The 16,610-nt window shown below is 39.0% G+C and overlaps 1 protein-coding gene across 6 annotated transcripts in view; it reads right to left on the minus strand.

Annotated features, from left to right (window-relative positions):
• Window positions 1–224: 224 nt before the first annotated feature.
• NALCN (sodium leak channel, non-selective) overlaps window positions 225–16,610 on the minus strand; it is a 222,388-nt gene continuing 206,002 nt past the window's right edge. For 4 of the 6 annotated variants that reach the window (XM_064646087.1, XM_064646082.1, XM_064646083.1 and 1 more), the window contains 8 exons: window positions 16,338–16,431; window positions 15,515–15,647; window positions 14,864–14,979; window positions 12,502–12,659; window positions 11,688–11,838; window positions 9,443–9,592; window positions 8,656–8,773; window positions 4,627–6,887 (listed from right to left, as the gene is read on the minus strand). In XM_064646087.1, the coding sequence (XP_064502157.1) occupies window positions 6,694–6,887; window positions 8,656–8,773; window positions 9,443–9,592; window positions 11,688–11,838; window positions 12,502–12,659; window positions 14,864–14,979; window positions 15,515–15,647; window positions 16,338–16,431 (1,114 nt within the window). In that variant the 3' untranslated portion in view covers window positions 4,627–6,693. Of the gene's footprint in view, window positions 1,655–4,626; window positions 6,888–8,655; window positions 8,774–9,442; window positions 9,593–11,687; window positions 11,839–12,501; window positions 12,660–14,863; window positions 14,980–15,514; window positions 15,648–16,337; window positions 16,432–16,610 lie in introns of those variants that run through there. The other 2 variants (XR_010428424.1, XM_064646084.1) reach the window with 2 other exon arrangements.

Raw genomic sequence — 16,610 nt, forward strand, 5'->3', positions numbered from 1 at the left:
AAAGTGGTTGGAATGGCACATGGCAGAGCCAGGGCTGCCCTGGCACCGGGTTCCAAGGATGCTCAGGGAGCAGGGTGTAAACTGGTCCTGAGACCACTTTTAGTTAGCATCCCAGCCACTTCTAGAGATGCTAAGAAGGGCCTCCTCTAAGCAAAGGATGTAAAACCATATAATTAAAGGTGCGGGTATTAAAATGGCTGACATGTAGACCTGTGAGAGCACTCTTGCCATTAGAATAAAAGCATTTTATTTGGGTTATTTGGGTTTAAACACAGATCAATAGGAAAAATCTTTAAACTGAAATAAGCATTTCTACAGGTATTCAAACTGATTTAGAGAAATCAATGTGCAATAACAGGTTAAATTTAAGCTGGTGCAACTTCCTCACATAGATAACCTCTTGAAGAAACACGCTGAATTGATGAATACATATGAAGATGAAATATATCTATAGGCAAATGTCAGATAAATATTCTTGCTGTTACTGATCCAATTAAAATGAAGGTTTTATATGAGGATTTTAAAATCTGGAGTATTTTATGGAGCTCAGAAGAGGAAGCAATTGAGTGAAGAGTTAAACTGGCCAAGTTCAGGACATTGTACTTCCTGGTAGAAAAGCTGCGCTGGCTATGAACAGCTGAATTTGATACCTTCTTAATCACAGCAGCTAAATCAATTCAGTGGGTCATACCCTCGGGAATGTCCGCAGCACAGGGGTGTATAAACTTCACACCTAACATCACTGATCTGAAAGTTTTGGCAGAAATGCTTAGGCAAGCCTTTCTGTGCTTGTTGGCTGCTCTTTGCTGCCCAAGCACTACGGTGACAGAGGTGTCCCTCTCCTGGCAGAGCAGCCTGAGGGGACCTGCATAGGCTCAGCCTCTGCTGGACTCTTTAGAACTTTAACTCCCCTCCACTGTGAGTGCAGTGGAAAAGTCAAGTTTTGTCATGGAGGACAGAGGCACAGGCACCTAGTTGCATCTACCAGCCTTGATAAGGAAGTAATTGTCTCCAACAGCTGGGTGGACAAGGTGAGCAGGCACTGCAAAACTCACCAACAAGTGATGGTTGCACTGGAGGACTTGGCAGGCAGCCGAGGAGGAACTGGGAAAAGTGATTTTTTTTTTTTCCTTGGTGATGTGTGGTTTTTGAAGTACTTGAAATGCTTAGGAAGAAGACCCCTGTGGTCAGCAAACCAACATTTTCTCTTAATCAGTTTCAGCAAATAGAGTAAAATGTTCATTGTTGTGCAGTTTTCAACATAGTGATAACAAAGGCAGTGTTCCTCTTTCTCCTGGTTGTCATTTTTCTGTATGACATTGTTCTTATGCCAGCTCAGGAAACATGGAATGCTTTGGCTTGGAGGAGTCTTCAAAGGTCATCTAGTTCAAGCCCCCTGTCATAGAAAGAGACATTTTCCACTAGACGAAATTGCTGAAAGCTTCATCCACCATAGCCTTGAACACTTCCAGGGATGGGCCATCCACAACTTCTCTGGGCAACCTGCTCCAGTATCTCACCATACTCACAGTAAAGAATTTCTTGCTAATACTGCTTCTAATGCAGCCCAGGATATGGTTGGCTTTCTGGGATGGAAGCTCACATTTCTGAGTCATGTCCAATTTTTCAGACAGATGAACTTTTTCCTGGTGGACTTAAAATAAAAAAAATTAATCTGACTGAATTTTTGTGCATGATAAAAATTTATAGGGAAAATCAGTTTTTCATAACCAAAGTATTGACAATTTTTAGTCAAATACAGCAAATAGTTTTTGATGACACTTATAACTAAAAAGAAGAGCCAAGATGCGAAACTCTTCCTTTCAAAACTGAGCTACATTTGAGAAATGGACACATTAAGAAAAAAGTAAAACTTTTTTGTTTTCTTAGATTGGTTAGAGCAACTGAGAAGCTTGGCTTTATGAAGAAAAGGAGATTTTTTTTTTATTTTTAAGGAGCTGCTGAAATGAAAAAGCCAAAAAAGAAACTAAAACTCAACACCCAGGTAACCACTTATATTTTTTTTCTCCTTTTTTATTTATTTTTTTATATTTTTAATTTTTTTTCCTTTTTTTCCTGTTTCTTTTTCACTTTTCCCCCCCTTCTTTTTAAATGTGCAGTGAACGGACTCCACAGGCAGTACGAATTTAGACAATCTGAGAGGTGAAAATAGCTAATCTGTAAAACATGTAGTTTGGTGGAATAGGTGCCGAGCCCAAAAAGCAAGACTCATTGCCCCTATAAACTAGCATCAGGTGCATTATAGTGAAATCATAACTGTGTTGAATTCTCCATTTCCTGGGAGGACATACTGAGAATGGAGAATATGCTTAGACACTGACCACCCTACATGAAATTGGAAAGCAAAACCTAAAAGAAAACCAGAAAACAGGGCATGAGAGGGGATGTGACATCTGGCTTCTCTGCCAATGAACTCAAGGACCAACTCTCTTCTTTTATCTTCGGAGGAAGATGTACTTACAAACAACAATTCCACTATGTTGACTTCCAACGTGTGGAGGACCCCGCTAGAACCTGGCTGCCCAAGTCTCTAGGACACACTGATGTTTGCCTGGTGTAAACTAGTTTGTTTCCAATCTAGGCAAAAGTTTTCCTGAAACAAATGCCCACTGAGACAATGGAAGCTTGTGCCACTGGTGGCTGCTGCTTGAATTCAGAAAGAAGAAAAGCCTAATGTCAACAGCTCTTCAGGTTGATGGATAGTGGTGTGGTTTTTTTTCTCTTTTCTACGTGTACTTAAGACATTTTTTGCTTTTCCAGTAAGCTACCCTTGTCTGAAAGACACGTTTATAGGGGCTCAGGTAATTCACCCAAATTCCCCAGGGCAGATATGCAAGTCAGATAACAGCAGGAAACCAGTAAGGGTATTGGAATAAGCATCTGAGACAGGAACCTGTGGAAGGGGGATAAAATGCCACTGCCATACACTTAGCTCACTGATGGGTTAATAACTTGGTGCTTAGAGGTTCTTCATTGAGAACAACGGGCAACAGCAGCTAATGGGGTCCGACACCAGCGCCCTTGGGATGAAGAGGAAGGTTAATTGAATTCTAGTGAAGCTCCCTTTGTGTTGCAGAGCATTTGAACAAACCAGGGCAGCCAACTTCCCAGCATCAGCCTATGCATTGTGGCAAGTTCATCTGTGGTATGACTAAACTGCCTTCAATAGAAGGAATGAATTTAGCCTCCAAAACTTAGTTTCGGGGAGATTGAGATAATCCTATTGGAAATTTTGTCTGACTACTCAGGCCAGTGTTTGTTTTCACTTGTGAAAATATTGCAGGAGAAGGAGTGGGCATTCTTGGATGAGATGGTGCTGCTCCAAACGTACAACAGTGTGAACTCTTCTACTTCACTTATTCATGGACACCCTAATCTGCACAAAAACAAGAGCTGTGGGCATGTTGTGAAAGAAGAGAACAAAATAGATTATTCACACAAAGTCATTCGCTTGCTTTTGGCATCTAAATCTCCTTTGGCTTTTCAGAAGCTGTGATACTAGTCTTCAAATGCAGACAATACTGAACATAATGTTATTTTGGAGATGTTTAAGCCTGATTGTTCCACATCAGTTAAAACAAAGATGGTAGTTTCAGCTTGCCTGACAAAAGCAGACTTTATGTTTTCAGTTCTTAATTCACTTGGATATCTTCCAGTAGCAAATGGTTTCAGGTTATTAGTTTCTTCATTACAATAGTGATTGTCTGAAATCTGACCTGACTTTGGAATGATATTGAGATACATCTTTGCTGCATGTTCTCAGATTTCCCACAAACTGTTTTTTATTTGAGCACTGACAATACGCACTCACTTTTTTACCCACCCAAGCTGTGAAGACTTTTACAAGTTGCTTCCTACGGAACAGACCTCTCTTAGTGGCTGAAAAGAAGTTTAAACACCTTCCTGTTTTCACTTGTATAGGATAACTTTGTAGGTAGTAATATTCCCCTGACAATTTTTTGTTTACCTTTGCTTAGGATCTATTCTTGTTTGAACTTTTCTCTGAGGCTGTCTGCACTGACTCTGATTTCCTGTTGCGCTATTTCCACTTTGTGTCTCTCTATTGTTTGTGCAAGCTGTTTGAACTCCAGGCATTCTTCAACTCTCTTTTCTGCTTCTTCACCTTCATGTTTAAATGTGCATTGGTTGCTCTGCCGCAAAGGAGGAGGTTATCATCTTCTTCAGTTATGTTGGGGGTATCACACTAAGGAAGTTTTTACCTTAACCTAGTCACCTGGGTGCTCCAGTATATATTACTTTCATATCTTTATAACTCCATTCCATTTCCTATATCTGCAAAAGTAAAATGGGGGACACACACACACACGCACACATGTCCAAATTCCACATCAAACAAACAAAAAGTGGGTTAAATAAAAATAAATAAAGAACAGACTTATTTAGTCCCATCTTTTGACTGAGACTCTTTGTGGCATTACTGATGAGGTCAGTTGCTGGAGTTAAAAAAAAGAGGCCCTCCAATTACAAGAATTTGAAAGCAGCTCTAAATAATCTAAATAAGCCACAGAGCTAGTTACTATGCAGCATTATCACAGACAAGCCAGGTATAGCGAATGCAGTTAGAATGAAAACTATAGGGAGGAATATTGTTTAAAGCAACTCACTTTTATTGACAGTGTACTGTAAGGCAAGGAAAAAATGTTTGCCAGATTTTTTAAAAAGAAGGTTTGCAGCAAGAGTGATCTGCAGTTCAATATATTATTGAACTTTCAAAGATAGTATCTTTTATAAATCCAATATTTATCTTTTTATCGTATATACAAAAGCTTAACTTAAACAAGCACAAAACAGAACACAAAATAATGGATTTGCATATGAAGTTTTGTTGATGGTTCATAATCTAGTAAACAAGAGAATGCACACATTCTGTTACTACAGAGTTACATTTGACTAGATTTAAACTTAAATATACCCCAAACCACATAAAACGCCCAGAAAATACAGATATGTTCAGTATGACTACTTCAGAAAAAAATCTAAACAATGTTCAACCATACACTGGGAACAAAACATTGATAGATGCCAAGAAAACTGTATTTCATGGCCAAAACTAATTTTGCATTTTTGGTGAAGGCATCTGTGTGTTTTCACTGTTGTATTCTGACTGTTCTACATTAATATCTTGGCAAGAAAAAATTTTCCAAACACTGGCTTTTGTCTGCTTTTGAAAGAATATGTTTTTGAACTGGTGATGTAAATAAACTGTGAGCCTCTTAGAAGATCTCACATCAGGCCATGTTAGAGCAAACTATCATTTCCATAGGAAACAATGGTAACAGAAAGGTCCCAGCTATGCTAAAAAACCCAGTCGGGGGACAAGGAACAAAATCTGCAAACTCTGAGTTCTTCCCTGAGGGAAGGGCACATTTTTACCCCACATTTTTTGAAAGCCTTAAATTCTGAAACTAACAAACGCTGTTGTATTTCATGGCTTTTGTTCTCTACCTCCATATCTGTATAGCACTGGCCTTTCACTGGAAAAACTTTTATGAAAGCGATAGCTGCTTTTTCACTGGCGATAAGGTAGCATTATTAGTGGTTCGTAAAATAAATGAAGGCTAACGTCTCAAAATATGATGCATTAGGACAAAAGGGACAAAGGTACTTAACCTCAGTACATGTCATGCCTTAGCTTTGCAGGGCTGTAGCATGAGAAGTAACATAGGTAAGTAAAATTTGCTTCTACCTATATAGGCAAAACTGAACGTATTTTTAAAGACATACAATACTATTCTGTAATTAGAATCCCCAACATGCTAATTTTTATCACAGACAAGAAGAAAATTATTTTACAACTACACAAGGAAATGGGACCCAATTAACAGGAGAATAATGACACTGCACTTATTTGTAGCCAGTATATTCTGAAAATGAAGCATAAACCCATGGTTTTCAACTGGAGGTCTTTTGCTGGATGCTTAAATGCACAGTTTTCATGTATTTTTTTCTTGTTTTTTTCCCTGTTTTCTCTATGAAAATCAAGCTCTTTGCATAATTAACCACACCTCAAAGATATTTACATTTTAAAAGCCAATCCTTCACCTTCTGATTTTAAAATGAGTTATGCTGTATCTTGTATATTTTAAAAAAAGGTCCAGAAAAAGCTTAGAATTGTAATTCAGAATCTGTACTTTGTAAAAATACTTCCCTTGAACATGAAGTCAGTGCTGACCTCTTCAGGTCATTTGTGAATAATAAAATCTTTCTAAAGTAATGTTACTTAATAAGAACTGAGTGAAAACATAAGACGAAATACATTACCCCTGTATTGTAAAGTGTTGCCACTTTAAAGTACAGTATAGGTTGAAGAAAAACACAGAGGAGTGTATATCAAAATATATTTTCACTATGATTCTACAGAACACATGAAATCTTTCAATACTCTGTCTGCCAAAGACAATATAGTCTTTCTGGCTTTGTTAGTACTGCTATAGTATACAGGTTTCTTAAAGTACAGTTAGTACCTATAGAGGTCAATTCTAACACCTAAATGTGTGCTATGCTTCATATGGCAGAAGGATAAGCATAGAAAAAATTTATGACATTGATTTTAAAGAAATTGTACATCACACAGTGTCTTTAATTCTAAACATAGAAAATAAGACTGTACTTGAAGTGGTTGTTGTTGTTGTAGTATGACTTAAATGTTTCTCAGATGTCAAGAAGGTCCTCTCCACTCTCATCACTCTCCACAGTTAATTGTCTTGTCCACCATTTCTTGACTTCTGATCCACAAGAAGCAGCATCAGACATAGGATTCATTTTGCATGCAACAGATTTCATAGTTGAACGTCCACCAAAACGGAGGTTGACTGAAGACACTGAATGGCTTAGTGGTTTGGGGGCTATGAAATCAAACAGAAAGTTCTGTATTAGAGTAGATCTGCTTCTTGAGCATTTTTGCTTGGAATTCACGTACACAGAACTAGCTGGAGCGGGGGCACCTTCAAACTGATTTACTGCAAAAAGAGTAGGGTTCTTTTCTAATGTTGTTGTGGTTTTTTGTTTGGGTTTTTTTTTGGTTGTTGTTTTTTGTTTCTTTGTTTTTTTCCCGTCTCTCACTGTTCACACTGCTCCCACTAATCTGCTGGTAGAGCAGTTTAATGGAGCAGTCCCTCATTTCCTTCTGCTGGAATAACTGATCCAAGAGACGTCTTCCTATCTAGCTAATTGCAGCCTAAATATTTTAGGCAGTACTTACATGAGCTGACCTGCTGGCAAAATGGTCAAAGTGGTAAATGTGAGGAAAAGGGGAGGAAAAGTGCTTTTAGGGTTGGCAGATGCACCTAGAAAATGATACTTTACTATGGTCTAGGGGTTGAAGCCAGTACAAGGTGCTGGTATGGCACTAAAACATGTCTAATTATATAAACCCCACAGTTGATCTTAATTATGCTATTCATGATGCTAAATACATGTCTTTGTTGGACTGGAGGCAGACTACTTATCTGTTGGGCTGTACTATGCATGGAGATGACCCTGCTTTTTAGGACTATCCACTGAGGAACATTCAAGATTGACATGGACCAGGTCAGTGTTAAGAAAGGAAAACCTGAGCTCCTCATTCTCACCTGAAAAACCTGTCCAGTTGGCTACTGCAGTATGATTCCTCTTTAGCAAGCTTCCTCTTTCACTCTTTCTCTCTGTTCCAACAAAATGTTGATCTTTGATGCTCAGTGATATTTACTTGGAAAACATGGATTGCAAGCTCTCTGTTAAACTATCCTGTTTCTCGGACAAGTACACTGGTCACAAAAGTAGGGTCAATGGTAGTCAGTAGAATAGCATGACTATATCTTCCACTTAGGTATGACTGGGGTATGAACACTGGCAGCCTTTGAAGGCAGCACTCTGACTCAGAACAGGACCGACTGATGACAGCTGAAAGCAGGTTGATGTGCTGCTTGTCATGGGTGTAGCAGGCTGTAGAGGTCAATATACACTTTAAGAGAGACTATTTGAGGTGGGGGAGACACGGACTCTTGAAATACGGACTTAATAAGGCATCAGACTGTAGCTATGAACCTCTCCCACCCTCCTATAAGCACCCTCCTCTATGGCATAGCCTAGCCTTTTTTCTTCTAGTGGACTGTAGTTACTAGAGTAACCTGTTTCTGAGAAAATAAATGGGAAACTGATTGTACACATGGCCAATTCCTGTCTGAAGATCTAAAAATGTGTTATTATGGTTTAAGTTATAAATCATACATCTGGCATGCTTAGACAAGACAAGGCAGGCAGAAATTATTACTGTTGTTGGGAAAAAATTAATTTTCACCATACTTCACATGACAAAAGAGAACTCTAAATGCACAAGATGCTATCCAAACATACGGGTCGGTACAGTCCCCAACCCAAAGGTCCTGAATAAATGAAAAAGTAAAAAACCACCTGCACAGGGCAGTGCTTCAGTCCATCTTCCAAACTTTCAGAATTGTGAAAAAGGGGAGAAGCTGCTTTGTTGTAACAGCCATGAGGGTAGGAAAGCCCTGACGTGGGTGTAAGCAGCAGCCAGGGGGCAGAACTGTGAACCACGAAGCCTCTCATGGCCCTGTTATTGTACAGCAGCAATTTTGCATGTAAGGACTCTACTGATAAACCTTCTTCACTTACCTGATGGCAAGCGCCATTGTCCAAATTTACGCTGAGGTTTCCCAGCATCTCCAGAGTCTTGTCGATAGCCACCTCTGTCAGAAAGTGTGGGGCTAAGGAGCTGCTGCTGGCTACTCGTCTGAACAGAGATAAAAGAATCTCAGTCATAGTTCCCCACTGCATGGGTATAATCCTAAGGGGGGTTATTTTTCTATCCTATTTCAAGCTTTTTCCATGAATAAAACAAAACATATTGCCATTTGTTAAGGCGGCATGGTTTCTATTCTTTAAAGCCCCAGAAAACTACTAACAGACAAATGTAAAATGGGCTCAATGCCACTGCACAGTCCCATTGAAGGGTATGAAATTATTCTCAGCCTTCTACATCCACTGTAGAAAGTAGCCCTTATGCTGTACTTTTTGGGTTCCCCAGCCTGGAAGAGCCCAGGGCTCCTGCTCAGAGGACACAGCATGACCAGTATTACCTCTCTTAGTGTGAACACTAGTTCAGGATGCCTGAACTGGAAAGCTTCACATCCCCAAGCCTGTACAAAGCTCACGCTGGAGCTGAAAGCTGGTGCTGTCAGAATTGTACAATTGCCCTTTATAGTGATAGCAAGACAGTTAACTATGTTGGGGAATTACTGCCTTAGACCATCTTGCCTTTACATCAGCAAAGACCAAAGCAAAACAAGGTATTGCTTTCAACCCTTTCAGTTAAAATGGTGTTTTTAAAAAAGAAGAAATAAGAAACAGGGAAGTTTTCTGAATTTGTTATGAGTAGCTGATAGTTTTCAGTTTAACATACCTCTGGCTGAGCACTGTTATCTTGATTAATAGCATTCATATCTTCACTTGGCTGTGTTGTCTCAATGCTGGGAGGATTCAGAAATCGGCTCAACTCCTGCTGTTGACTCTCTCGCAGACTATGGATAATGCTGCACGACTGCTGTTGTTTCTATCAAGGCACAATATGTGATGAAAAAAATGTTCTCACTGGTGTGTCACAGTGTTTGATTTTTTTTAAAGCATTCTAAATATTTACGAGAACAGCCAGATGTGGATCCCAGGTGCATCAATAAAGATCCATGTATCAGATGTTGCTATTTAAATAAAGTGACTTCCAGCATATTTATAACCTTTATATAGGGAATAGAGGATTAAAATCAAGAATTATATTAAGTGGAAGGCATGTTGCTCAACTGTTGGTTTAAACCTACAGTTTAAACACACACAAAGTTTCTAATTGATGAGTTAAAGTTCTTCCAAAAATAAGAAACAAGGAAATTGTTAGAGATTCACAGGAAATGATATGAAGGCAATGAAAAAATTCTGATTTCTTTCATGGACTTCAGAACAGGCTGCTAATAAGACCGAATAAAACTGTGGTGAAAACCTTGGGACTAAGTATAGATTTATAGTACAAATAGAAAAACAAACCTACCACCATTATGATCTTACAATCTAATTTGCTTTTAAATTAAAATAAACAGCCTTTAGGAAGGTTTTCACTTTCCTGGGTAGTTTTCACATGCTCCCTCTAGAGACACTTGGAGAATAACAAGAGAATTTGAAAACAGATATTAGCTTCCATAATTACATTCAGTTTATAAAAGGTTCATATAATGTGAAATGATCTGAACCATATTATTGGAGTGAAATGAATAGCATATTTACTTTAACATAGTGTAGTTCAGTATCATAATGAAATGAACAACAGAGTTGAACAAACCCAGAACTGAGAGCTGAGACTAAATTTACTGCCATTGTTATTCATATACAGAGATGAGATAAAAAATGAAACTATGTATCATTGAACACTGAGGTTTCAGCTGGAATGTACATTACATTCAAAATGTCCTGTTACGATTTTTTATACAGATTGCTATGGAAAACCTTCAATCACAAGAAGTAATTTTTTATAGAAATAAAAAAATATATGTGTCAAAAGCTGGACTCAGACTTACAGGAACTGAAAAATCAGTCATCAATGCAACCAGGTTGTGATTTTTTTATATAAAGGAAGAGTTGGTTTTGGAAGACAACATGAGAATAACTGCAAAACCTAAACAAAATTTTTTTATTTTTTTTAATATAAATTTATCCAAGCCAAACTTCAACCAGCATATATTGTAGCTATCCTGAGCAAAGGTAAAAATGTTTCTGACAATCAGAAGCACTTCATAAACAAAACACAGAAGCACTGGCTAGGTCTATACGGGTAAGTTAAAGAGACTGGGATTGCCTGCAGTGCTGAAGCCAAGTGACAGACCGGGACTTGTGTGATCTGGCTAAGCTTCCCTCTGCCTCTAGCTTCAACCACTGCCTACTGGCAGTGGTCTCCACCCTGATATGCCTGGAGGACAGTGATGCTCCTACAGCGGTGGTCTGGGAGACCCTATGGCAGTGGTCTGGGGGTATATGAGTACACATAGGCCAAAACTGGCCAAAACTGTGCTGAAGAACATGCTAATGGGTGATCCCATCCCAGCCCTGAGCCAAGCCCTTGTCCCTGCTTAGTTTACTGGCTACACAGCTACGGTGTGCCATGGTTCATATACCTGCTTTGCATGTACACATACTGCTCATTTGCACAAAAAATAACTGCAATGGCTCAGTCAAATGATTTATCTTAATACAGGTTCCATTTGAAGAGTCATTTTCAGGTGACAGATCTACCAGCAGAGGCAAGGAAATTATACAATTACATTCTGTGAGGCGGGATTAGGCCTATGAAGTTTCATCAAATTATATTGTTTTTTTCTTTATTCCTTTGACTTTGGTCTCTGCACATGCCTCTTCCTGCTCTATCGAAAATACAGATAGATTTTTGTCAGGAAGACAGGTTTTGCCTTCAAAAGATGCTTATTTTTGTTGCACTTTCAATTGAGCTGTAACACACATTTTTTTGCTGAGTTAGCAAATGTTACATACTTCTTCAAATAAGTATTATCATGACTCCAGAGCAAATGAAGCACAGTGGTAGCAAATTCCAGCAGTGTTGAACAGTACAATTTATGCAACCATTTAGATCCTGGTTTTGCTTGACTTACTGCTCTGATTCGCTTCAAGCACTTCTTCAGCCACATGCGTATGGTCTGTTTGGCCACCTCCTCTTCTATGGTATATTCCAGTTGTTCCCTAGCAAGCAGCTCCTCCAGTTGAAGACTTTTTCTGATATCAACAGACCTATATGAAAGCATGCTGGAAGAAACACAATTTATTTATTTTTAAATGCTGGTGTCATTACATTTTAATCTAGAAAATCAAACTTCATACTTGAGACCTTAGTGCAAAAATACATAACTAGGGTATGTGCAATAAACTCACATTTGATGCTAAAAAATTGCTGAGATGATTCCAGAAGAGACTTGTGGTGCTCAAAACAAAGACCTTATCACCTACATGTAGCTATTGAAAACAGGTGAGCTGCTGAACTGTGAGCAATTAGGGCATTTGTGGTAGTGTTTTGGTTTTTTATTTTTTTCCCCCCTAAGTGTTTATGCTTGGATAATGTTCCCATTTCTATTTTATTTCCAGTCAGGCTCGCTGTCATGTTGCTACACTTGAAGGTTCAGCATTTCATTAGAAGGATACAAGAACAACATGTGACTGCTGTTTGTGACAAATTGCCTCCAATGAAAATCTTAAAATACTTAGAGCTGATTCCCTAGGACCTGTGTTTTCCATCACTAATATTTTCGCAGGAAAAAAAGGGAAATCTAATTTTTGTACTGCATTTAAAATTGCAGTGCCTCTGTGGCTACCAGTCTTGCCTTTTCCCAAGTCTAATAACTACCTGTTAGCCTGGAGAGAAACACAGGCCATTACATATCTTCTAAAAATGTAGAGAAAATCTCAGGGTACCTGAGCACATCATGAAAAGTGACATCGCCACCATTGTGAAGCCGCTCCATTTCATAGCACATGTGCTTGAACAGCAGCTTGTCCTTGTCGAGATCCACCTCCAGCCTGCCTCGCAGAAGCCTCAGCAGAAATTTCACTCGGAAGGTAGGGATTACCCCCTGTGTAAAATTGCATAATAGATGGTAAATTATTACTGTGACCTAACAACCAGCTCAGACATTCAACTTGATCAGTGAGAGAAACATGATTTCTCCAAAGACTCTGTGCCTAATCCTAGCCTATTTAAGTCACTGTGAATACGTTACTGAAAAAAATGCACATGAAGCCAGCTCTTCAGCACATTCACAGAAGTCTTGGCTGTTATTTGACTCATATACAGTCTATGTTGGTTATTTTGCCAGAAATTTTCAAAATTGCCTGGGGATTGAGTTTTTCCATTTGCATTCATCTGTAATGAGAATCATATGCCTGAAGAACTGACTTTGAAAAATGGAAATTAAACTACAATTTAAACACTCTCAGCCAAGCCTATAACTCACTGTAAACCTGTTCCGTTCTCTGCATCTTTGGACAGGAGAATGTTGGGAGTTTTTATTTTATTCTTTTTTTAAGACTCAAGGTACTTCCCTTTGAAACTGTGGTACTCATAATATTCAAATGTTTTTTTCTACTGAATAAGCCTGACCGGAACTATTTTTGCTGTAATGTGTTGTTCCACATCAGAGAGACAGTGTCAGTGCTGGGCACAATGGATCCAGAACTCTCTACCTCTGTCAGTACCTCTATCAGTATCAGCAGCTTCCATCTGCAGCACAGCCATGTGCCAACTACAAGGAGCCAACTTGTTTCACTGCCATGTTGTTCATATTCAAATCTTAGTCATGTCATGAATCATTCAGATAATGACTTAATTTGTGAGAGCATCTGAACACCTCAGTCTCCCAGATGTTATTCTTACTCCAGAATCACAGAATGGTTGAGGTTGGAAGGGATCTATGGAGCTCACCTTGTCTGATTCCCTCTGTTTAAGCAGGGCTTCCTAAAGCCAGGACCATGTCCAGATGTCTTCTGAATATCTCCAAGGACAAAGACTCCACAAACTCCCCCAGGAAACCTGTGACAGTGCTCAGTCCCCCTTACAGTGAAAAAGTGTTTCCTGATGTTTAGAGGAAACCTCCCATATTTCAAGTTGTGCCCATTGCCTCCAGTCCTGTCACTGGGGACCATGGGGCAAAGCCTGACTCTGTCCTCTTTGCAACATCCCTTCAGGTATTTGACAAGCTGCCCCTGAGCCTGCTCCAGTCTGAACAGTCCCAGCTCTCCCAGTCTCTTTCCTCACAGGAGACATGCTCCAGTCCCTTCATCATCTTTGTGTCCCTTTGTATGTCTGTGTCTCTGTGTACAGAGGAGCCCAGAATTGAACCCAGGACTCCCGGTGTGGCCTCACCCGGGCTGAGTAGAGTGGAAGGACCCTCTGCCTTGGCCTGATGGCAATACTTTGTCTAATGCAGCCCAGGATACCACTAGTCCTCTTTGCTGCAAGGGCAATGGTGGCTCATGTTCAACTTGGTGTCCACCAGGACTCCCAGGTCCTTTACTGACAAGCTGCTTTCCAGTTGGGTGGCCTCCAGCATGTACTTTGCCCTGGTTTATTCTTCTCCAGGTGCAAGACTGCATTTCTCCTTGTTGAACTTCATGAGGCTCCTGCGAGCCCATTTCTCCAGCCTGTTGAGGTCCCTCTGGAAGGCAGCACAACCCTCTGGTTTATCAGCCACTCCTTCCAGTTTGGTGTCATCAGCAAATGTGCTGGGGGCGCCCTCTGCTCCATGGTCCAGCTCATTAATGAAGATGTTGAACAGGATTGGACCCAGTACTGACTCCTGGGGTACACAACTAGTTACTGGCCTCCAGCTAGAATCTGTGCTGCTGATCATCATCCTCTGGGCCTGGCTATGCAGACAGTTTTCAGTCCACTTCATTGTCTTCTCACTCAGCCCATACTTCATCAGCCTCTCCATAAGAATCATATAGGAGACAGTGCTGAAATCTCAGAAAGCTCTCCCAAAGATCAGACACATAAATGGATATGAGTTTGTAGACTTTCAAGGGGATAACTCTTTGGAAGGTGTGAGGAAAGATGCTCACAGATTTACCAGTTTGTTTGTAAATCTGGTACTATAAGTACTTCACAGAATACACGTTAGTATTCGAAGGGTCATGAACAACTTCAGATCATGCTCACTGAACTTCTAAAATCTAACCTCTCAGTGAGTTTTGCCAACATACTTTGTTTTCCCCATACTTTCTTACAAGGAAAGCTGGAAATTTACTAGATTTCTGTGATTATTATCAAATGTCTTACCTCTCTTTTGTCATCAACCATGTTCCATATAATTTGAAAATGCCTAAGATCATTATAACTTAGAAGCTGGTCTTCTTCGGTTGAGTAAAACAATGAGAAATTCTCCACAATGATAGCTGAAAACCACAAGAACAAAATACACCACAAAGAATGCCTGTAGTTACATTCTAACTGGTTAACATCTAATTCTATTGTGCCAACTTCATATTAATAAATGCCTGTATGTTCAGACAAGGATTTTGAATGCACAATATACCATTATGCCACATCAATATTCACCATGCTCACTTTTCAAAAGCTGTATTTTAAATGCTGGTGAGATCCTAACCTACAGTTCTAATATCAATTAAGTGAATTCCAATGATGTTCAAAAAATATTAACTGAAGAAAGAAAAGCTCAGAAAACAGTATTTCATAGGGAAACTGTACTCTACAAATACAACATATTCATTCAAAAAGCTTACATTTCCAAACTTCCTGAGTTTTAGCATACACCATACCAAAGAAGTATCAAAACCATTATACTCATATAAGATAACATTGAAAGTACAAGGTAGCCTCATACCTGAACAGCACAACAGACTCACATCTAGCACACTATATGCCAAGATGGACTTTACCTTTTTGTTATTAATGCATATTTTAACTTACCAACAAGTAAGTTTAGCATGATGTACGCAATGATGACATAGAAAGAACAGAAATACATAAGAGCACCAGCATAATTTCCACAGTCTGTTTTCCAGTAGGTGCTGTTATCTGGTGTGCAAAATGGAGGCTGAACCTTCAAAACAAAAGAAAATAAAGTAAAATGTTTCTCTGCAAACAATACAATAATTAAGACTATTATTTCTTTAAAGCTTCCCAAATAGGGAATAATACTGTGGGCATTACTGTGGGCAGGGCACATTGTGCATTATGCCACTGTACAGAAATAACCTGGTGCTCTGAAACATGGTGCTTTTCAGAAATCTTCCTTCCTGCTCATTAATTTTAAAAAGGAAAGGCATATGATTTTTTTTGCAATGGAAAGCACAGACAAACATTTACTTATAATGATTTGAGGATTAATTCTGAGGTCATCAAGACTATCATTATCATGGACTGAACCTAAGTGCAGGCATTAAAGAAAAAGTTAATCTGAAAAGACACCTTGCCCCAGTCAAAGAAGAGATAAGAGTGAAAAAGTTATTGCACTTCTGATTTTGAAACATTTTCATTTGAAAATGAAATTGTTTCATTTTTGTTTTTAAACCATCTAATAGCCTAGCTCCATGAAATACTACACTGTGAGTATGGGATTGGAGCTGCAATGTGTGTGTCATGTTCTGAGGTTTAGTGAACATTATATCTCTTGAAGAGACAAAGGCAAGCACAATATTCCTTCTACAAAGCTAAGATAGTGATAGCAGTTTGAGATGGAAGGGTGTATCTAATTTCTTGTCTACTGTAGCTCTGGCAGCATTGTAATTACCATGCAGTCATGCATAATTTTGTTCCAGTCTTCTCCAGTAACTATTCTGAAGAGTACAGTAATAGCCTTGCCAGCTGATGAAAAATTTGCATGTCTGTTTTAAAGAAAAAGAGAGAGATTGTTTCACTTTCCAGAAATAAAACATTGGCAAGAAAAAATGTTTCCAGTTTCTACTGTTCTACTATTTTAAACTAAAAATAGTTACAGTATCATTTGAATGAGCTCATTGAATTATTTATTTCATGACTTAAGATATAATAACTGAACTCTAGC

The sequence above is a fragment of the Pseudopipra pipra genome, chromosome 2 (genome assembly GCF_036250125.1).
Source record: "Pseudopipra pipra isolate bDixPip1 chromosome 2, bDixPip1.hap1, whole genome shotgun sequence".
NCBI classification, from domain to species: domain Eukaryota; kingdom Metazoa; phylum Chordata; class Aves; order Passeriformes; family Pipridae; genus Pseudopipra; species Pseudopipra pipra.